The sequence below is a fragment of the Pimephales promelas genome, chromosome 21 (assembly GCF_988280905.1).
Source record: "Pimephales promelas chromosome 21, fPimPro1.hap1.1, whole genome shotgun sequence".
NCBI classification, from domain to species: Eukaryota; Metazoa; Chordata; class Actinopteri; order Cypriniformes; family Leuciscidae; genus Pimephales; species Pimephales promelas.
The window spans coordinates 8,562,597-8,586,679 of record NC_142789.1 but is presented as its reverse complement, the minus strand read 5'-3'; the positions used below and the strand labels follow the sequence as shown (position 1 = coordinate 8,586,679).

At 38.0% G+C, this 24,083-nt stretch overlaps 2 protein-coding genes across 2 annotated transcripts in view; both read left to right on the top strand.

The window, feature by feature from the left end:
• The window catches only part of agtrap (angiotensin II receptor associated protein), a 108,752-nt gene extending 103,217 nt beyond the window's left edge, over positions 1-5,535 (top strand). Inside the window, exon 5 of the mRNA XM_039653607.2 lies at positions 4,166-5,535. Coding sequence (XP_039509541.1) covers positions 4,166-4,290 — 125 coding nt within the window. The 3' untranslated portion in view covers positions 4,291-5,535. The remainder of the gene's footprint in view (positions 1-4,165) is intronic.
• A 1,640-nt stretch (positions 5,536-7,175) lies between these two features.
• The window catches only part of ctbs (chitobiase, di-N-acetyl-), a gene marked incomplete at its 5' end in the record, with an annotated part of 46,607 nt that continues 29,699 nt past the window's right edge, over positions 7,176-24,083 (top strand). The window contains 3 exons of the mRNA XM_039653587.2: positions 7,176-7,319; positions 8,241-8,312; positions 12,438-12,576. Coding sequence (XP_039509521.2) covers positions 7,176-7,319; positions 8,241-8,312; positions 12,438-12,576 — 355 coding nt within the window. The remainder of the gene's footprint in view (positions 7,320-8,240; positions 8,313-12,437; positions 12,577-24,083) is intronic.

Sequence of the window (24,083 nt, the reverse complement as noted above, 5' to 3'; positions counted from 1 at the left end):
ACATCGTTCAAGGAGATGCCCTGTTTTTGTGCGCTGGAGTCGAAGACCACTCTGATCTGACCGGGCTTCTGTGGGTGGTACACCCCAAAGGTAGGTAAATACCAACACTCCTGGCCTTCTCGGAGAGGGGGGGCTACTTCGGCATGGTCACGATCAAAGATGTTCTGCATGAAGGTAACAAAATGAGACTTCATTTCAGGCTTCTTTCCCAGTGTGCACAAAAGGGAGGTTAGGCGTGTTAATGCCTGTTCTCTATTATTAGGAAGTCGTTGACGAGGCGTCCTGAATGGGAGAGGTGCGACCCAACTATTGCTCTCATCCATAAACATCTCTTTATCCATGATGTCCAGAAAGCGCCTGTCTTCAATAGAGAATCCGACTTTATTATCCTCTTTTGTCCTCTGGAAAATGGTATTCCCTATGGCCTTGTCATCAAAGATGAAGGTGTCGTGCGCCAGAGATATCTCAGGCAGAGGCTTGATGTCAAACTTCTCCCTGACGCTGAGTTTGTTGGGACATGGAGGTAGCAGAGAAGTACGTCCATTATCAAGTACATGGGTGCGATAAACACTGAGTGCTGAAGTCCTATGCACAGATCCTAAGCAGACATCTCCAACTATGACCCATCCTAGGTCTAGTCTTTGAGCATAGGGTGCGTTATTGGATCCATTACGTTGTTCTCGTACCTTATGCACCTGAAGGATATCACGACCCAAAAGAAGTAGAATTTGGGCTTCTGGATCCAAAGGAGGAATGCAATGAGCGATGGGCTTTAGGTGAGAGTGCCAACGTGCTGCATCAGGTGTTGGTATCTCGGCCCTGTCATCCGGCATATTGTTGCATTCGATCAATGTCGGTAATTTCACCTTCGTTACTCCATCCAAAGACTCTATAATTAAACCTGTAGCTCTTCTTCCTTCGGTCTCTGTCACACCCGCACAGGTACGTAGAGTATATCTTGAGGTCTCTCCATTGACATGCAGTAAGTCGAAGAACTTGGTTCTAGCGAGCGATCTATTGCTCTGGTCATCCAGGATTACATAAAGCTTGATTGCTCCTTCTGGGCAGCCTTCTGGATAAACTTTAGCCAGGCAAATCTTAGAGCATGATCGTGAACTCTTGCCATAACCACAAACTTCAGTGCATTTGGAAGTAATATCAGGTTGAGGCGTGTCTATCTCTCTCTCCCCGCCTTGATCGAATAAATTTGAAGGCGGCGGTCCTGGGTGAAGCGCTGCAATATGAGCATCACTGCCACATTCCTTACATTTAATAGCTGCCTTACAGTCCCTGGCCAGATGAGTGGTTGTTGCACAGCACCTGTAGCAAACACCTTTCTCCTTTAGGAAAGTCTTGCGCTCATCCAAAGGTTTGGTCCTAAAACCTCTGCAACGATTGAGAGGGTGGGGCTTCTTATGGATTGGGCAGGTCTGATCCACATCACCCAGCTCATAATTTGAGTTGCGTGTCTGACTCCCAGTCCCTAATGACACTTCCGTCTTGTGAGTATAGACTTGGCTTTTCATTTGTCTCTTAAATGGCTGTTCTGGTTTCAACACACTAGGGATTCCAGAAGACAGAGCAAAACTTGGATCATTGCGTGTTCGAGCCTCATTGCAGATGAACTCACAGAAGAATGAGAATGGAGGAAAGGCGACTTGGTATGCACTTTTATACTGAGAACCCTGAGACATCCATCTCTCCTGAAGACTGTAAGGTAACTTATCCACAATAGGAGCAACACCACGAGCTGTGTCAAGATAAGTAAGTCCGGGTAGGTAGCCTTTCTGTTTCGCAGACTCCACTTCCTGTAGAAGATCTCCAAGTTCTCTAAGCTTCTTCGCATCTTTGCTGCTGATTTTTGGAAAGCTATCAATCCTGTCAAAGAGGGATTTCTCAATCATCTCTGGAGAGCCATAACAATCTTCCAAGCGCTCCCAAGCCTTTCTCAAGCCAGTGCTTAGATTACCAGTGTGCACAGCTCTGATCCTTTTCACATGATGTGAAGACTGTTCTCCCAACCATTTTGACATAAGGTCCAATTGCTCAGCAGCTGTCAGCTGCAAACCTTCAATTGCGTTGACAAAAGATGACTTCCACGCCCAATAATTCTCAGGACGATCGTCAAACCTGAAGAGACCCGAGTTAACAAGCTCTCGGCGTGCTAAGTACCTGGCGACCTCACTCACATTATTGTCATTGTTGAACGATGGTTGAGGTGTTGTCTTATATGGAGTAGAAGTAAACAGCGGAACTTGGTTTCCATGAGTTTTTTGCACTGACTTCAGTGGATGCTGTGTTATACGTTCAGTATCAGGTTTATTGATAGAATCTCTGACATCCCAAACTACTGAGCGATGCTGCCTTGGGGGTGTTTCAGGTCTCAACACATGGACAATAGGATTTAGAGGTGTTTGACATGGTTCATCTCCAGCAGGAGACAATAACCTCAGTTGAGACTGATTCATGACGTAATCACGAGTGCGATCAGAAACCTCTCTTACATCAGAAATCCTTTCTCCAAGCTCACTATTTGCTGCTGCTTCCAAAACCTTCGCCTCAGCGCTGGCTGCCGCCACCTCACTTTCATGCTTTATAGCTGACAGAGACGCTTCCATGCGTGCCTCTGTGACTTTCAGTTGTGCCTTTTCAATTAAGATTTCAGATTCTCTTTTAAGGAATTCAGTTCTGGCCCGTGCAGCCTCCAGTTTAGCGCGAGCTTTGGCAGCAGCTATGCTAGCCGATGAGCTTCTAGATCTATTAGTCGAAGCAGAGGCTATAGATCTTGTTTCCAATGCCTGACTTTGCTCTGTAGCATCTTCAATCTCCGTAGCTTTCTCCGCCATCATGTATTGATAATACCTTCTAGGAGTACAGTCAGTGTGATGATGAACGAGGAATGATGGAGTTAGAGCTTGCTTTCCTTGAACTTTAGTGCCCACAGTGCGGTTGCCTTTTTACTATTCTGTCCTAGATGCGCGTTCCATCTACGCAACACTGACAGATAGTTAACAGAAGTCAGAAAAGGGCAGACGCAGGAGTAAAGTTGAAAGTTTTACTGTTATGTTCTTTCCTCTTCTTTCTTATTTCTTGTAAAACTGAAATATACAAAGGTTACATGTCTTGTTACACAATGTTCTCAAAATAAACACAAATAAATTTACATCGTTAACAAATATTCTCTGAATTTGTACCAAAAGGTTACAATCAGCTTTGCTTAGTGTTATTGTTAACAAATTGCCATCACTGTTGAATAGTTCGGTTTTAAACTCAAACTAACGAATTTCAAATATATATATATATACACATACATTCATGCAAACACTGAAAAAAGGTAATAAACTTACAGGCAAAGCCTTTCCGTGGCACAAAAATGTAAAGAAAACAGAGAAGAGCCTCGTAGACCAACCGCATGGAAAGATACTGGAACACTGCGGTTATTTCCTGGATAACCTCTAACCTAAGAGTCACATGATCTAAACCAACCACTAAGAAACCATCTTACAGTCATCAATTTCTTTGTTATAACACCAAACTGCCACAAGGTGGTGCTAACAAATTAAAAAACAAATGTGTGCCATGACAGCATTAGTTTACGTTCTTGATCAAATCGAAAATAATGTCATAAAACATATACATGAAAAATACATTTACAACATTAGTATTTATACAAAATTCAGGTCCATAATGTTTGTACGCGTTTGTCGTAGACACAAAATAGCATAACTAGTAGCCTAGTGGATAAAGCCAGCGCTGGCATTTGATAAACCTAAAACACAAGGCAACGTCTGGAATTATACATGCAAATACATTTAAAATGATTAAGTCTTAGCCTACTTACACAGGTTGTGGCCCAACAACTGCTGCCTTTGGTTTTAAAGTTGGAACTGCTTCATGTTTTAGTAACAGTTTCTTGTTGAATCCGGCGTTGAACTCGTGGAGATTCTGGAAGCTGTCTTCCGTAAAATGCGCAGCACAGAGAGCTTACATCGTCATTTTCAGGAACATAATCAATGTTCCTGAAACATAATCAACATAATCAATGTTCCCACCACCACCATGAATTCTTATAATGTGAATTTATGCTTTTTAGAAAATTTTAGAGACTGCTATTGAGTTTACACAATTCCAGTAATTCAGAGTTTTTCTGATCTTTTACTTTCAGGTGTCCCAACAATAGCTCGAAACAGAGATGCCTACCAGTCCATTGACCATCAGGATCAGTCTGTTAGCTCTGCCTGCACCCCAGGCCAAGCAGAAGATGGCAAAAATGGGCCACGTTCCTACTAAATAATGACCAAACACAAAATATAACCAACTAGCTTTCTTTGTTGTCAAGGTCATGATATGGATTTTTTGTTTCATAATTATTTTGTAGGTCATGAATATAGCCTACAGTTACACGCTCCAAAAGATTAAGATTTTGAGCGAACTATTCAAAAGTTTTACATTTGGTTCTGCTGAGGATGTTTAGATGTTGTGGTCTGATCATTTAGAGATCCATGAAACATCCTAGAATTTTTCTACCCGTGGTCCATGTTTTACTTGTAGCATGTTATCTCTTTGTGCAAGATGTTAGCTGTTTCCAAAGTATTATAGTCTCCTGAAGCTGTGATTTTGGGGTGTGTTTAGAAGCTGTCCTGCTAAGTGTCCATCTGTCACTGTTGGCAAGTTGCAAATTGCAATCACTTCAAGTCCAAGTTAGTTATGCTCAACATATAATAGTGTGTTTTTCTATGTATTTATCTTCAATTTTTTGCAGCAGGACACCAACATGTGATAATTTTGTGAATCCTTCAAAGATTCAAAAGATTCTTGTTTTAGCTATGCAATCGGTTCTGTTTTTATGTAGTTCAGTTTATTAGATTGGTCATGCACACTGGATTATTAATTTGATAAGCATGGTAATGCTAAAGTTGGACATCTGCAATTGGGATTTCCTATCAAATTTTCCTGTGTGACTTTTGGGATGACAGAAATGTATTTAGATACAAATAACTATGTGGTGCACTTGCCAAACATTGAGATTTGTAGAATATTCTGATACCAGTAGCCTATACTGTATGTACACTCAACAGATTTGTAACATAATTAATCAACCTTTTATGTATGTTTATGTATTATGGCACAGTGATTACTTTGGAAAATCAAGATTAGCATACCCCCAAAAAATGAAAATCTGTCAATATTTTGTGTTTCATTGCACAGTGAAAGTCATCCGAATTTGGAAGGACATAATCATTTTATTTACGGGTGAACTGTTTCTTAGCACAACCATGAGTGATTCTACAGATTTGATGGTGCTCAAAACACATACTTTCCAGGAATTTCTTTAGTTTGTTGCTGTTTTCCCACAATAACAGCAACAAACTAAAGAAATATGTTTTGAGCTTAACCCTGCTCTCATTATCATTTTTAGTAATATTCAAAAAGTTTCTGTTTGGTAATGCCATCACTCTTTTCACCCTGTTTTAACAATGGGTAATGGAAGAGGACACAAACGAAAGCTAGAATCCATCATGGTGGCAATCATTATTTGCTCAAGAAAAAAAGGTGGACACCAGAAAATAAATTAACATTTAAGTTACAGATTTGAATGTTTTCATCTGTCCGGTTTGAAGCTGATTGCTTATAGCCTACTTTAGCTGGATTCATTAGTTGTTCTTTCGTTCTATACATGCCTCAACGCAATTGTTGTTTCATTTGTCATTATTTGTCAGTTTGGCTTTAGCTGTAGAGTCTAACAGCTTGATGCAACATGCTTGCACCAGATTGACCACAGAAACCGGAACTCTCATCAGAGATTTGCCTCCCAACAATGCTGATTTACAGTTTGCTAAAAAATAGTTATCCCCAGAAAATAGCTAACTCCCCTGTTGACATGAGGAAGTTATGGGTGCTGCTGAATGAACTGAAAACAAGTAGAATGACTGGTACAACTAGAAGTGTGTTTCTCCTGCAGAGGGCGCACTGTGCTTTGTAATGCCCCGTACTGAAGAGTTTCCAGTCCTGTTCTTGGAGATCAGCTCCAACCCTGATAAACTGAACCAGCTAATTAACATCTTCAGAAGCACTTAATAATTATAGACAAGTGTGTTGGATCAGTGTCGGATCTGAACCCTGCAGGTAGGAGTCAGATCTTACTTAACGGACATGAACTTTTACTGACATTTATAACCACTATTTATTCAGTTTTTTTTTATTATTATTTAATAGTTTTTTTAAGTGCTTAAATAAGTATGTATTGAATTATTATAGCCTATTTGGGGAACTGATATCATCAGACAGCACCTTTATACCTAAAACCAAATAGAATTAAAAAAAAAATCTAGATCAGTGGTAATAACTGTTTTATTAAAAGGGCTTTATTTAATCATCATAATTTAACAGTATGAGTTTGATATCATCAGCTTTGAATTGTAACAGATAAAACATAATATTTAAAAAGTCAAAACCAGAATTATCAATAAAACGATTAAAAAAAAAAACCTTATCTTTATTCCACGTAACATTTCATGTCATGTGAATCGTGTTATCGAATCAGACCAATGAAATCAGTTTGAGGCAGTTTACCCCATAGACATAATATACATAGACGCCCTATTTATGAAAGAGATTAAACTATATGGTAATTCATTAGATAAAATTAAGAACAAAAAAGCAAGAAAGACCTATGAAGTATTTATAGGTCTTTACCCCTGGCATGATTTTTTTTTTTATTTTCTATTTGTTGTGAGCTGTATTGTCATGTAAATATCTTTGTATATTCTATGTTGCAAAAAAAAAAAAAAAAAAAAAAAAAAAAAAAACAACAACATAGAAGCCCTATTGGCCGCTGGAGCGTACGTCAACGGCGCCGCCATATTGAGGAGATCAAGTTTCCCATACCTCTCATACCGGGAATTGAGAAAAATGCCTGTTTTGTGCACTGCTTGGGGCTGTAAAAATCGCCACACAACTGAAAACAGCTTTCGAGGAAGTACCTTTTACAAGCAAGACTGAACGTTTGTTTTTGGTTGTATTTGGTCATGATTTAATTAGTAAGTAACGTTTAGAGATTAAATACTACTGTTATTGTGTCACGCAATGTAGTTTTAATAGTTTTTCAGTCGACAATGTAGTTGTTTAAAGCTCAAATATGTGGTTTGTTTATAAAGATAGAGCCTATTTAAAAATTTGATCTGAAGTGTTCGGAGTTGCTGCGCCCCCGCCCAGCGCTCGTCTCCCCCGCCTGGAACGAGATACCCTTGCCTGGAACAGCCGTACCACGGCCAGTGCTTCTGACGGTTGCCGCTGGCTCGGATGTCTCTAGTCAAGAGGTTAAACATGAGATATAATTCGTATAATTTGTGTTTATCTTTGGTCTCATTAATCTATTAATGGTTCCCTGGTATAGTTTTGGCTGAAGGCAAAGTAAAGTTTCATAACTTTATATTTAGGCTATTTTAACAGTATGTTTGACTGAAGCTACTTCTGTTATAATGGCTAGCCTATTACTGATCAATAAAACTGAAATTTAGCACAAAGAGCTAAATATTAAATATATTTTTTGTGTGTGTTTATTCTGTAGAAATGTCTTATTCTATTGCTATTATTATAGAATTATTAATAAACTATTATCAATATTTTTACATGTATTCATTACCATTTTATTTGCTGTATACTATTTGTTTATTTTATTGACTAAACTATTTACTAGTACTTTTCACTTTATAATTACTATTTGCATTGCACTACAGTTGTACCACAACATATGTATTATCATAAATGATCCATCAGTTATCAATGTTATTGCTAAAATCTGGTCGATCACATAAAATGCTTTTTCCACAATGAGCAAACTTAAATATCTCAGTATGGGGATCTTCACCATTCTTATCCAAGAATGTTTTTATCCAGAAAAACGCAGCTCACCCGTTTACTTACATTTAATTACAATGCAGTCTTGACCTCCGCAAAATGGCGGACCCGTTGACGTATCGCAGCAACGTTCCAAAGCGGCCAATAGGGCGTCTATGTATATATTATGTCTATGGTTTACCCCACCCCCTTTGTGGTAAGTGTCTTGTGTATTTCTCATCTATCGCTTTCATTTCTTTTTTTTGGTGTCACGTGTTATTGTTTCGGTCTGTTTAGATTTGTAGACAGACAGTGATGTTTTTGTTTCTGTATTTTAACATATATTTTAGCATACAATGAAGATCTCTGTGTCTGTCCTCGTGTTGACTTTGTCCGCACAGGTGTGGTCCAACTTTTGTCCATGTGCACTAGAGGAGCTCTGTCAACCCATTCGATCCCAACCAGCGTTTGAGGTAAGCGTTCACTCTGGACGCATTCAGCGATCAGCTGATGGCGTTAAAACGGTCAGAAAATATCAAACCAAGTGGCATTTGCAAACATATTTTGCTAGACATTCAGTGTGTAAATCTGTCCTTTGTTGAGGGTCGCTGTATAGCTTCCCTGTGACAGTACCAGCTTAACTTACTTGCACATTGAGCTCATTCACTCACTATAACTCATCATCACCAATTACTGCTCCTGCATGCTGTTTTGTTTAGAACTTAAAAAATAAATTAAACACAACATTAAAGGGGTTCTATTACGCTTTTCCACTTTTTCAACTTTAGGGTGTAATGTTGCTGTTTGGGCATAAAAAAGATCTATAAGGTTACAAAGCTCTAAGTCCACTCCAAAGGGATATTTTCAGTAGCACCTCATTGACATACACGAGATCCAGGGGGCGGAGTTGGATCCAGATCTGAGGGGTGGAGATGTGTAGGGTTAGGGGTAGGGTTATGGATCAGGGGGCGGAGATGGGTAGTTGTAATTCAGATCCAACTCCTCCCCCTGGATTTTGTGTTCTTCAGTGAGGACAATCTGGATATTTTATTTAACAGAACTTCTCAATAACTACAATGAACGGCTCGTTTGGACTATAATGCAACTTTTCTGGATCTTATGAAGCCACATTGGTACTTATCTAAATAAGCACTGCCCACGGAATACGCAAAAAGGGGGACAAGGCCTGGTTGAGCTTTATTTCGGAAGTTTTGTCGCTATGTCAACACTGTTTTTTTTCCCACAACTTTTCCAAAACTCATTTGTTTGACCTTCCTAAGCCTGACTAACTTGGTTAACTTATTTTAAACACTGTTCCGAACATTATAACTCCAGTATATGTGCGCTGCACATGGAGAGAATTGTAAGCTTTCGCTTCTCTAAGACTGTTCAGCGCTGCTTTGCTTAGGAAATTAACTATGGTTTTGTGATTGATTACTGTTTGTATTAAAATGATTAAATGGTATAACATTTAAAGGTGCTCTATGTATTTTTTTTTAGCGGCCTCTATCGGTGATGTTTCAGATTGCAACCAATTTTTACAAGAGCGCTCGTGCTCTTGCGCGTGCTCAAACACAACAGCGAGCACTCACGGTACACGGCCACACTGAGACTTTCAACACAGCGGAGAAAGCATCACACAACATGCTGGAAACTCATGTAAACTCCCACTGCAACGTTACAATAATAGGCTACTTAGTTTTATCAGCTTGACGTTGAACTAATGCTTCATGCTCATACCATGATAACGTTACATTTGTGGTGCTATCTAGAATAAGGCATTTCACTAACTATTCATGTATCTTTCACAATCTGCAACGTCAACATAGGTGAATGTATAATTTGATAACGAAAATGGTTAGTGAACTAGACTAAACTATTTCAGTGTAACAGTAAGATCGACCGTACTAAGTAACATTAGCCTGTACTGAACGTGTCTGGAAATGTGTATTAAACAATATAATAATAGCTGGATGAGTGAAGTTAGACAGTACATAAAATAGAAGTTACATCCTAAAGCACCAACTTTTTGTTATCCTGTAACAGTCTTTTGTATTCATTTAATGTCTCTTGTTTGTTGTAGTTTACCTTGCTATTTCATTACAGTTTACCATTATTTCAGCATATGAAAACTTGTAATTTATCACAATAAAAATAGCGGAGGTCTCTCCCAGCCCGTTCTCATCTTTTAACGTCATATAGAACGCTATATGCAAAAACGGCGCTATACTACGCACATGGCACCCTTTATCGTTAATATAACACGCGAACCCAAGACGTCATAAATCCTTTAGCGTGAATATGACACGCACACCCTACCCCACACCTAAACTTAGCCCTCACAGCGCGTGTTATATTAACGATAACGGGTGCCATGTGCGTAGTATAGCGCCGTTTTTGCATATAGCGTTCTATATGACGTTAAAGGATGAGAATGTGTTGCAGCTCCATAATTCAAATGCTCTTCGCCCTAAGACGATCCGATTCACGTTTGGCTTGACAAGCTTCAGCAGATTCATTTTTGACTGACAATAGTTTTATATAATTAGTTTATTAATTAAATAATAAAAAGACAAAATGACCTTGATATATGTTTGGTAATTGTACTTAAATTAATGTAAAATGCTATATTTCAGATCAATATATTTGTTTTCCTTAATTTTAATTAACCCTAACTTTATTCTCATCTGAATTATAAATAAATGATTTCCGTATAAAATAACTACCATTAAAACACATTTGATTTTCTTTTTTAATCAATGTAGAATCTTGGATGCGGGACTGTTGGCAAACTGTGATGACAATAAAATATAGCTTATAAATGTATCTCTGGTTGTTGTTTCTGTTCGGTATATTTTCCTGCTTTTTTGTCCTTAGCCAATCACATGCCTGTATTATGCTTGAAGTTGGTGCAAGCGTTTCTATTTTTATTATTATTATTTTTTTTATAGAAAACATTATAAGCAAAGAAAAAAACAGTCACAATATAGAACAAATTAATAGAAAGAAAAAAGACACAATACAGGGGTACATAACTAATCAGAAAAGATTACATATCAAAGGAAAAGATTAAAAGACTTGAGCTGTAGCTGTAAAGAGTGGAGCTGTAATAATGTAAAATATGTAAAAAAAAATAATGCATTTTTTTAAAGGGCACCTATTATGCCCCTTTTTACAAGATGTAATATTGGTTTAAGGTGTCCCTAGAATGTATTTGTGAAGTTTCAGCTCAAAATACCCCACAGTTAATTTATTATAACCATTTGAAAATGTCATTTTTGGGGCCTGCTTAAAAATGAGCTGTTTCGGGGGTATACGGCTTTAAATGCAAATGAGCTGCATATGCCCGCCCTGCCTTTGGATGAGGGCGTAACTTGATACCAATGGCAGTCGGTACTGAGAGAGTGTGAGAAACTGCTGTTTTGCGTGACATTGATGACATTCAGCGTACGTTTGAATCGGAATATATAAATAGTACGAAGAGACTCCGGCAGAATAAACACAAATGAGAATGGACCAGTACGTCTCGGTATGGTTATTTGATACATTTATGTACTTATAGAGTTGTTGTAATCGCGTCCCATTTGCAATTATGGATGTGGAAGACACACTCAAACACTAATGCTTGCGCAATTTTTCTGAAATTACATACACATACTGTGAAGTTTGCTACTACAAGCGAAATTACATTTATGCGAGGGACCTGTGGCGTCATGTTTACTTGTCATACAGGTGCTTCTGTGGCAAATGTGAGGAGATGGCTAACTTACAGAACAACAACATATATCCAGTTTTTAATACAATATCTTTAAATATATATAAACGTGTGGTTACACACTATACAAACAAGGTTTAAATTATATACACAGACATCCTACGACGACAACAACTTTAGACGCATTTGTTGTTGAATTGGCTGACATTGACTGAAAAGACTATTTGCTCAAAAATCATAAAATACACTTACTGTTACTGGATGTGACGGTGGATCGCAAACAGTAGATGACGATCCACAGTTGAGGATTAACTTTTAAGCTACAACAACAGGATTAACCCATGAGTCCACGACAGAACATTTATGTTTCCAAGAGACATTACCGGCTGTCGTTGAAACAATGAAGGATGTACAGATCACCGAGGGCGGGGTCTATGCCACAACCACACTGTCAATCAAACCCCTTTCTCACTTTCTACGTCACAAAGAGCTGGATCTCAGAACAGCTCGTTCTGAGGCAGTGCATATGATTTATTGAGATTGTAAAAAAAACACTGGGTGGATTTTTTTTATCATTCTAGGGTGGTTTTGCTCACACACTGCCAACACACATTTATGTTCAAACACCATGTAAAAGTGAATTTTCCATAATAGGTGCCCTTTAACAATCAATCATGAAAACATCCTAGTACACCCCAAAATCAAACTTTGTGAAAAGGCATAATTGGACCCCTTTACATTTAATTAGGGTAAAAAATTTTGTCAGAGTAAAAACACTGATTATTGCAATGTATTGTGATAAAGAATATAATCTCTAATAAAAAAGCTCTTATCTTTATTCTAGAAAGCTGTCTAAAACAAACAATTAATGCTTCTATTCCAGGTTTTTGTATTCGATGTTGGGAAAAAGGCTTGGAAGTATTATGACTGGACGAAAGTTACAACAGTTGCAGCTTTTGGACAATATGATGCAGATCTCATGTGTTATGCTCACTCTAAAGGAGCTCGATTGGTCCTGAAAGGTAGGGTTTGACTGGACATTATAGCAGTCTTTTATAAGCATTTTGTTGCTGACACTAGCCAGGTTTCCATCCAAGGGTTTTTTTGCGAAAAAAGGTTTTGCGCATCAAAATGTTTACCGATATAGTTGATGGAAACGCCAATTATCGATTTTTTTTTGTTGCAAATGTCGACACAATCCTTTTCCGTTTAACTTAAGCGCATAAATGTAATGTCGATATTTTAAATGTCGCGAAAAACAAGTTTGGAAACACTTTTTGTCGAGAAAAAGGGCTTTCACGCAAAAAAATGTGGTGTCACGTGATAATTTCCTCACGCGCAAGGTGCAGTCGTCGTCACAACAAACACTATGGCGGACTCGGAGCGGTTTTCGTGGACAGATGAGGAGACTCGTTATTTTCTCCATTTAATGGAAGAAAATGATATAACATGTATTTTTGACGGGAAACGACAGAGAAATCTAACCCCGACTTACCCCGAAAGTTTCGCCTACCACTCTATACTCGGCGCAGGTTGCCAGCTTGTAGATGGCAATGGCAATCCGCTTTCGTGTTGGAACCGGTGGTCGGTGGCAACCTGGGGTAGGCGCAACATCAGGACCAATGAATCCACACAGCATCTCAAACGTCGGCCGTGTCATTCTAAAATGTTGCACCCAGAGACTTTCTGTAAAGTGTCTCTCCACAACTTCCTCCCAGAATGCCTTATTGCGTGGTCTCTCCCAGACGCTTGGGCTTCGTCGCATAATAAGGGTAGTTTTCGAGCCCTATCACATGAGCAACTGCTTCATTCTGCCGTCGTCTTCTGATATTTCGGACACTTGTCCCATTTGTGTAACTGTTAATTGAAATGACAGTAAGTTGGCAAATTTCAATTAACTGCCTGAATAGCCTACTCTCTCGATTTTCTTGTTTGTTTGTTTCGGTGTTGAGGGTGTGCTGACTGGAACCTCAAAAGGTATAATTTGCGATAAAAAAAAAAAATAAAAAAAAAATGTTTATGGAAATGGCTGAAGTCACTTTTTTTTGCGATACACTAAAACATATGCGACAAATCGCTTTCGTCATTTGTGACGTCATCACGCACACAATCTTATCGGTAAAAGGTCAATTGAATGGAAACAGTCAGAAGACGGCAAATTTCGTATTGTTTTTTTTCCGCATATTCACTTTGTCGATAACACAACAGCGCAAAAAGTGGATGGAAACGAGGCTACTGTTAAACCTTGCTGTAAATTCTGTCCAAATTCTGACAGTAACTTATCATTTTCAGTTAAAAAGTGAAAATGATAGTGCAAAATAGGAATGATAAATGCGTCAGTGCATAAAGTCATTTGCGCCGGGTGCAAGATAGAGCCCAAGAACTGCAACTGACTTCAAGTTTACAAACCAGTTTAACATTATTAGCATCAGCGTTTGCTTTAGTTGGGCTCATTAGTTTTTCTCTGGCTGACAGTGAGTTTATAAAGTAATTTTTTTTTTTTTTTTCAAAAGCCGAGAGGAAGTTGGTGTGGTGTTTTTGGCTGTTGTGACGATGCCATAATTGTCTTGAACTTTCTGATTCACTGATCTCTTCCTGTGTCTAATCTTTAAAGGGTACATATCATGCTTTTAAATCATTCATTTTATATAAATCATACCGTTGTGGTCTATATAAAACATAACTGCAATGCTTGGGTCTGAATTCCTCATTATTATAGCTCCACAAGCCCCTTTTCTACCCCTTTTCTGATTTGCGTCTTTGAGCGACCCGTTTCAAACGCGGCCCCTTTAAAGGGTCATGAAACCCCAAACCAAATTTTCTGAGATTATAACAGAGGTATGTGTGTTGAACACCATTGAAGACAATGTTAGCATCTGTTAGATTTAATAACCCAGATAGCAAACTGACATTGAATCAACGTGGAAATATGACGTTGAAACAACGTTGATCCGACATTGTTTTGCTCATCGAATTAACGTTGAACCAACGTCAGACGCGTCATTCTTTCAAAACTAACGGAAAATCAACTTGAAATCAACGCGTTGTTTCAACGTTATGAAAGCAAACCAATTATCGATTTTCATTTAGCTTTGAAGAATGCCGCGTCTGACGTTGGTTCAACGTTAATTCGATGAGCAAAATCAACGTTGTTTCAATGTCATGAGAGACGTCGTTTCCACGTTGATTCAATGTCAGTTTGCTGTCTGGGAATAAGGTTAAAATGGTTAAATTTGAGTTTTTTTCCCGCTTTTTTCGTCTTCCGGGTTTAAAATCTTCATCGGAGTGGGTGACGTGGCCATGCACTGCACAGTGCGTTGATGACTCATCGCTGTCTCATTATTATTAATGAGACTGAGTTTTCTTATCCAATGAGAAGACACGGTCTCTTAATTATTCATGACACCACGTGGATCTTTCCAACGACAGACATGTTAAATCGCGTAGTAGATGAGAGAGGCAATCATGGGACGCAAGTATTTATTTTCATGGTGCAAAGTCCAAGTGCGTTGAATATGTTCCCCGCGATATTGCCAGGGCTAGACTCTGACTCTGGACGGTTGGTTTGCCATCAACCACGGACACATCTAAACGTGATCTAAACTATAGTGTGTGCCGCGAACATTTTCGCGAGAGAGCTGCGACAAGTGGAGAATGATGGACTTCGCCTTGTTGACAACAAATCCAAGTTGCGTCTTGCTAGTGATGCGGTATCCCGAGGACTTTCTATCCCTTCAGAGGTGTGTGTGTGTGTGTGTCTAAAATGAGAATTCATCCACCTCCGCAGAGCCATCTTTATTATGAGGGTTCAGAGGGTACGTAGACTATACACGGAATGAGTTTTTTAAGCGGAAAATTAATATTTTTTTTCTAAAATGTGTTTATAGTGTCTATATAAACCACTATATATTTTATAATGTCATTATAATTATGCATGTAGCCAACATTAATATGTTTTAAATAGAATTACGATTAGGCTAATATATGTAGCAGGACATTCAGTTACTTTTGAAAGGACAATAATAATGTGTCGGTTTATTTCATAAGACTTTAACTTTGCCAGCTACATATAAAAATCTAGCATTTCCTCACGTTTTACCATTGCTTTTTAGTGACAGTCGATATGCATGGGAGGGACATTGAGTGATGGCCATACCACACCCACTCCCTCCCTTCTTCTCACAGCTAGCCACGCCCATTTAAGTTGCATTTTTCAAAAAGATTGTGAGCTAGACTTGAGCTGAAAGAGGGGGGTTTCATGACCCTTTAAATAAAAAGGAGATGCGTCATACCCCGCCCGCTCTCCAGGTCGATGAGTTCACGGTCAGTTTAACTCCCCACGTTCGGCCATTATTGTAGTTTGATTAGAGATATACAATTATATACAATACCTTCAAAGAACATTTTTATTCACACGTTAATAAATGTCAACAACAGAAGACTTGTCCATCAAGCCTTACTTATTCGAGCCAGAGCGAGCGAGTTGATAAAGACAACGACGAACCTGCATATGAACCTGCCGAACCATATGGATGTATTGGTATGTGAGTTAACTGTTTTGTGTTATTAGTGAAAGTCGACTATTTCTCTTGTTAAAACAAGCACACTGACAAGATAAATGACTACGGTCTAATCTTACCACAAAAAAATCTGTATTGACAATATGATACGTTTAGAAAAGCATCAGAAAACAACGCAGCTAAATGACCATTGATGAAACTCAAGAACAATAATACTGCAGACGTGTAACGTTACTTCAAAACAAAAACAAAGAAAGACAAAGGTACTGCTAAACCATGACCACCATGTGTTTTAAGAAAGTACTTTAATTTTATTAACAATATTTACAGCTTATCGAAATGCTCTGTTCATCGTCTCCAAAGATAGAAGGAATTTACCTCTCATTCAGACAAAGTCAATCGGCAAACCCTTCTGTATACTGGCGGAGGTTGTTGAAGTGGGAATCCTTGAAGTGCTTCAGGTCACTAACGTACATCCAACAACCGAATATTTTGGCTTGCCCTCTTGTAACTTCTGCATCATTGAGCTCGGACTACAAAATCGGAGCGAGAAATAATAATGGCGGATTGCTCGAAGTGTTGGGCAGGTAGTCAATGTCCTTATTTGGCAGTTCCGCTGCCAAATACGGTGACGCACTTACTCAAAAAACGTCGTAGAAAACAGAAAAATCTGAACAGGTTGAAAAATATGACCAAAACAGAATATAAAGATATAGACGAAGCACCTGAAGAGAATAATTTCATCTTTTCTGTACTTATAAACACTCCAAATATACAACAAAATGCATTTAAGGGCTAAAAAAGTGGATTTTGCATGATATGTCCCCTTTAATTTTGTGTATTTTAATTATATAAAATCATATGCATATACATATGTAAATCATATGCATTGAAACAAATTATCAGTGACCCAACCAGAATTACTTCTAAAAGCAGTACAATTATTGATGTTATACTGGTTTCAGACATTTCTATAAAAGTGGTATTTTGGAGCTTGGTTTAAAGCTATGGTATACGATGTTAAAAATCGGTCGAGACGGTAGGGAAGTTTTAAAAAAACTCATCCCGCCCCTCCATACACACCCCCCTCCCCTCTGTGCTACCTGATTCCTGACGTATGTCACGTTTGAGTTCACGTCATCGCAAGATTAGCAACACATGAAATGTTCTAAACTCCCCACCACCATTATAATACTACTAGTATTGCTAAGGTTTTCAGTAATTGTTATTGCAGCACGCAGCACATCTTGTTCAAATTCCGATCGGCTCCAACAGAAACCTAGAACGGGAAATATAATTACTTTGACCCGTGATAGGCGATGCTAAACGGCTAACATTCCAATGCCGACCGGCAGCATGAGCAAGTTGTCAAATTGATAAAAAGCCATGTAACACGTCACACCATAAAAGAATAAATAAATTTACCTGCTCAACAAAAAGTCATCCGTGTCAGCGTCGTTTTCCGTCCCAGATCTCCCTGAAGCTTTCTCCAACAGTCAATGAAGGACGCTATATTTATCCTACTTAGAGACCGGCGTTCTTCACATTTCTTTTTAATCTCTGATCTTTCTACATTGGTCAACTTTTCTGCGGCTGTACAGCCAATAGAGTGAAAGGATTTTTTTAGTTCTTTTCTCTATTCATATTGTTAGGATTGTACTATATAACCATAACCAGCATCTAAACCATAGACTGTAAAAAAATATGGACGTAGTGTCCGTGACGTCACCCATAGGTTTCTGAAGAGCGATTTTGAGGCCTAAAGTGGGCGGGGCCGACCGTCGCCATCTTGGCAGTGCGTCACCTCTCGTCACTACCGGATAAATTAAAATGGGCAAAGAGGCGGGACGCGGGTGGAGCTGAGGTGCTAATGCTATGCTACTGTCGCTGAATTGACAGCTGATTGAAAAAGTAAAGCCAATGGTTAAAGTTCATGTTTTGCCCTTCGAAATATTATAATAGTTAAGACGTAACTAAAAGTGAGACTACTTAACTTTTTTTATCAACTTTATTAATCTCACAAGGGGCAATTAGTTATAGAGCATATATACAAGTACATTAACACAGATCACACACATTTCTCACAACATACAAGCAGTCAACTATGTGCATTGTGATGCATTATTATTCTGCTAGTTAAAATGTATAAGCTTGTGCATGCGACAGTGATTCAAGGCAAGCACATGTCAGTCGGCATCTCACGTCAAGTTCGTAAAGAGCTTTAATTCAGTCCATTTTACAATCTGATTTTGGCCGCCTCTCAGTTTCTCAGATGGGTCAAACCAAATATTACCTCAGAACTTCAAGTAAATGAACTAGAAATCCGCGCTCATTCAAGGGTGTGCATCTATTGCATGGACGGAGAGAACGCGCTGAAATCATCAGACATCCATTAGTGCATGCGAGGGAAACAGCTGGAAACACGGCGCTGGTTATTCTCTCCATACTCAACATGACGGAATCCAACGGCGTGCACGGGCGAAGGTATAATACATGTATTAAACTGTATGAAATAATCCCGGTAAAGCACAAACACAGCTGAGGGTGACGCTAACAGACAGCAGACAAACGACAGTGAGTGAACGCGGCAGCAAGAATCCACCTGTCACTCAAGTGGCCACGCCCTTAATTATGCAGAACTTTAAGGCTTAAATATAATTTAAACAGATGAGTTGTAAAAAAATTCACCCCCCTCACAGTTGTCATGAAGGGAAAAATGAGGTCTATAGACCAAAGCCACTTTTTGCTCCAGGCTGTAAACATGTTTTTTTCTGCTGTAAAGTTGGGCATTTTAACATGGGGGAGATACAGATTTGACTCGCTTCTGCAGCCTGCCTCAAGCGGCCACTCGATAAATTGCAGTTTAATTCACTTCCGTGTTGGCTTCAAGAGAGAGACGGGGAGGTTGCCGCTTGATCTAAACGAGCATATTAATAATGAACAATCTTTGAAATCGTATACCCTAGCTTTAAGTGATCATAATATGGTATATGTATTTAGGAAATTAAATAGAGAGGCTATAAGTCATCACAATGCATTAAAAATCAGATTGCTTAAAAGATACAGTCCATAATTTTTTGTTGAAGAACTTAGTAAGGTTAATTGGAAAGAGGTGATGCAGTTTGATGACGTGGATATAGTATGGGACAGGTTTAAAAAGAGATTTGTGCAAGTTCTGAATAAAGTTGCACCTTGCAAAGAAATACGAATTAAACAAAGAACAGAACCCTGGATCGATAGTATTCCGATAGTATTCTAAAAAAGATATCAAGGAACGCAATAATAGCTTAATCATTCAAAAAAGATGGGAATAATGATAATTATATCAAATTTAAACGTAAAAGAAATGAGATTAGATGCAAAATTTAAGAGGCTAAAAAAATGTTTTTGATGAATGAAACTAGTGAGGCTAAACAAGACTCTAAAAAACTATAGCGAATCTTGAGTGGTCTAGGCTATCGGCAAAAGGTTAAAAGTAAAGATCCAAGAATTAGTCTCAAAATTAATGGTCAATTGATGAGAGATCAGAAAAAGGTAGCAAATTGTTTTAATTAATTTTTTACCTCGGTGGGCGAAAATTTAGTAAAAGAGCTTCCAGCACAATCAGACTTATATGACGATAAATTGGTTAAAGAATATGATAATTGTGGTGTTGCCTTAGGAAGTTTTTCATTTAGCAAAGTAAAAGAGAGCACAGTTTATAAGAAACTAAGTGAATTGAAGTGCAATAAAGCCACAGGGTTGGATAATATCCCAGCTAAATTTATTTAAGACGCTGCTAATTTTATAACTATGGTTACTCACATTTTAAATCTCTCTATTTGCCAGAACAAGGTACCAGTTGAATTTAAACAAGCTAAAATGTTTCCCCTTTTTAAAAAAGGGAGTAGGCTTGATTGTAATAATTATAGGCCTGTGTCAATCCTGTCTTCTTTATCTAAAATTTTAGAAAAAATATTATTTGACCAAATTGAAGAATATATTTCCAATTTTAATATTTTATATGAATTTCAGTCTGGTTTTAGAAAGTTACATTCCACAGAGACAACTATTCTATATTTGACAGATTATATAAAGAAAGGAATAGATAAAGGTAAATTAAGTGGGATGGTAATAATTGCTCGATTTACGAAAAGCCTTTGACACAGTCGACCATAATATTCTGTTGTTAAAATTAAATGCTATGGGTTTCGACTCTAATTCATGTAAATGGATCAAATCCTATCTTACGAATAGGTGTCAAATGGTCGATATAAATGGAGTGTGCTCAGAATTTTTACCGATCTCTTGTGGAGTACCACAAGGTAGCGTATTAGGGCCCTTACTTTTTTAAATTTATATAAATGATTTAAAGATGGCCTGTTCTAGCCACTTATCATTATATGCTGATGATGCTGTAATAATAGTTACTGATGAAAATAAAGAAACAATAGAAAACAAGTTAAAAAGAGAAATTGTAGAAGTGTCTAATTGGTGTTTTCAAAGTAAGCTATTTTTGCACTTAGGGAAAACTGAGGCCCTCTTATTCGGTTCTGCTGCAAAATTGAAGAAATGTCCCAATTCAGAAATATCAAGAATAAGGGTGGGAGATGAGCATTTTTCTTTTAAACAAGAAGTGAAATTTTTGGGATGTATTCTTGATAACAAAATGACTGGGGATAGTATGGCAGCTGCTGCTTTATCGAAAATAAATAGTCGAATAAAGATTTTTAGCTCGACAGGCTGCTTATTTAGACAAACAAACAATGACAAAGTTAGCTGGTGGTTTAGTGCAACCACATTTCGACTATGCAGCAACTTTTTGGCATAGTGGCTCTAAAAAACATGTCAAAAATAAATTACAGACTGCTCAGAACAGGTTGTGTAGAATTATTTTTGGGTTACAACCTCGTATGCAACTAAATGACAACCATTTCAAGGAATTGGGAATTTTAAAAGTGGATAAAAGAGTAATTTTTATTAAAATCAAGATGGTGTATAAAATAATTCAGAGGACTGTTCCTAAATACTTACATGACTACTATGTTTTCGTGAGAGATGTTCACTGTATTTCCACAAGGGCAAGGATAAATAATATATATTTGTACCAGTTTAAAAGTGTAGTTGGGAAGAATTTGTTTTTGTACTCGAGTGCAGTTGCTTGGAATGGATTGCAAGATCATTTAAAGCAATTACAAGAGGCATGGCCCTTTAGAAGAGAACTGTTCGTTCATTTTATGCATGTAGAGGACCACAATGGAAATAAGCCTGAGGCTTTATTGTGTATTTTATCCTCAACAATTGTATTTAAATGTATATGAATCGCCTCTGGCATGTTTGTATGTTGTTGTTGAATAAATCAAATCAATATATATATAGGGATTGGGTTCACGAGAACGAGACGAGATTTTTGCACAATTTTTCGGAAATCCCCAATGACAAAATTCATGACTGGAATGGAAAAATAGTATGCAGGTGCATTTTGCAATCTTTTAACTAATAATGCATTAATGCATGTCATTGCAGGTCTACTTTGAGTATGAATTATCAAATGCATTAAAAGAAAACAATATACAAGTACTGCAAAAGGTCTTTATTGACTGGCTTTTCTCCTGTTTGATTTCACATGAGTCTCTTCAGACCTTACTGTACATTTAAGAGCTTTAAGAACTTCTGATTGAGGCTGAACTCATTGAAGTCTGAAGTGCAAACAATAAGTGCAAGTGCAACCATAATCAAAGTTCGCACACAGACTCTTTATAATTGTTTTGAAATTGCAGTTTTATTTTGCACCGGCAGTTACAAGGTTAATCATGCGAGTTCGGAAATGGTAGAGAAAAACGAGGCTGGTTTGTTTTGTCTTTTGTTGTTGTAGTGAAGTTTTATTCTTCCACGCAACAGACCAGGAGACTTTTGAGGTATCTTTCACGCAGAAGTTATTTATTGCGTCGCTGTAGTCATCTCAAAGATAGTCTAACTAAGGGAAAACATTCCCTTACAATTTATACATTTAGAGGGGAGGAGTTTACATTGTGGGGGGGAGAAACTGAAACAAAAGCAAATGTATATGATTCAACAGGCGCCTCAGTTCATCAGCATAGCAGTTTTCTGTGCCTTGAGATGTTAATCTGGAGGAGTTACATTGAGGAGGAGTCTCTTGAAACAAAGCAAATGTAAATGATTCAGCAGATTACCAGAGACGCTAATCTAATCAGTCTGACCAGTGTGGTCACACTTTTACCATTACAAAAGCAAAGCTGAAACTTGAACTTAATGGCCAGAAAGTACATAAAGACAAAAGCTAATGTGTGACACCTGGAATGCTTGGCTAAATCTTATTGGCCTCAAAATGGTAAACACTGTATACATTTTTCAGTTGAAAATATGGTTAAACCTTTATGAAACATTTAATAAATTTGTATTCCTTCAGTCCCCCCTTTTGAGAGTATTAATAACTCTTACATTATGTACAAATTTAAACACTTAAGAAAGTTCATTCATGTAACTTGTGCTAGTTACAGGCACATACTCATGTTCTGTGTTTGCTTTTTCTGTAATTACATGCTGACACAGAAAACAAACATGCAATTAGGGTCCGTGAAGCTCTTACGGAAGAATTAAACTTCAGTTACATCTGGTGTAATTTTTGCTGAAAGATCAAGACTGTTTAACCATCATGTTTGTGCACAAGTGAGTCAATGCAGCCATCTTCGGCTGTGGCCTGCAAGGTTTCCAGCAAAAAACAAGGATTGTGGAGTCTTCACTTGTGCGATGTCCTGGCTGACTACTACAGTCTTGATAATGTTGATGGATGACTGAAGGTTCCGGAAGTCTTTTCTCTGCGTTGTGTATTTTTTCTTCTTCTTTACTTTGGTGATAGTTGGCTCGGCAGTGGGTCTCGTTGTTCTCTGGAAGTGGTGTCTTCATACGCAGGTGAAGACGTCTGTGCGTATGGGTCTCGGTTAGTGTTGTCAAAAAACTCGGTACTTCGGTACCAAGTCGGTACTAAAAAAAAAAAAGTTACGGTACCAGCTTTTCTAGGTACCGAATACCAGGTTAATCCAGTTCTAGACGCGCTGTCTGAAAGGTGCACAGTCGCATCCTCTTCATAACGCTGATATGGCTCTCTCTCTGAATCCACTTGTTGACACGAAAGGAGGAAAGAGCCACATATGGAAATATTTTGGATTAGGCTAATGTCACGTTGCCATAAGAGGCCGATTACATGCAAATTCGCAATTTCAAATATAGGCGCGAGGCAAGCGCGCTCATAATAACGACAGCAACGACAGACGCCGCGTGAGAGCAAGCGCTTTGGAAAGAATAAGCACGCGCAAAAATATAATAAAAAACACGCGCGATATGTGAACGGCCTCTAAAGTGCTTTCGGGGTAGTTTTACGAGTACATGAGCACAATAGTATCCACCCGACACCAGAGTACTACTGGTATTAGTATCGACGCATCCCTACTTATGTCATTTAATGTCAGTGCCAGTTCTAGGCGTATTCTTGCCTTTATAACTCAGCAGGTTTAAAAAGCCTTTTTTAAATTAAATATGAATGCAGTTTTAGATTAAATAAAACTACAGTCAAGTCAAATAAAACATGTTTTATCTCCTGTATAGTTTGGTAACGCTACAATAAGATAGCTACCATTCATCAACATTACTTAGTTCACATCAACACATTGAGTGAACAATATATTTTTACAACATTAATTAATGTTTGTAAATGTTATTTAATACAAACACTTGGTTGTTCATGTTTGTTCACTTCATTCATTGTGCATTAAATAAATGTTAACGGATTAAAACTTTACAAACAACTTTAAAAATGTGTTAGTGCATACTATTGTTTATTTTAGGTCATTTTATCGAATCTTTTTCTAAAGTGTTTATAATGCAAATGTACAGTTTCCATACTTGTAACCGTGATAAACACTTAAATATATGTAAATTTAAACTAAGCTTTGGTACCGAAATTGGTACCGAGAACCGTGAATTTTTACTGGTATTGGTACCGAATACTG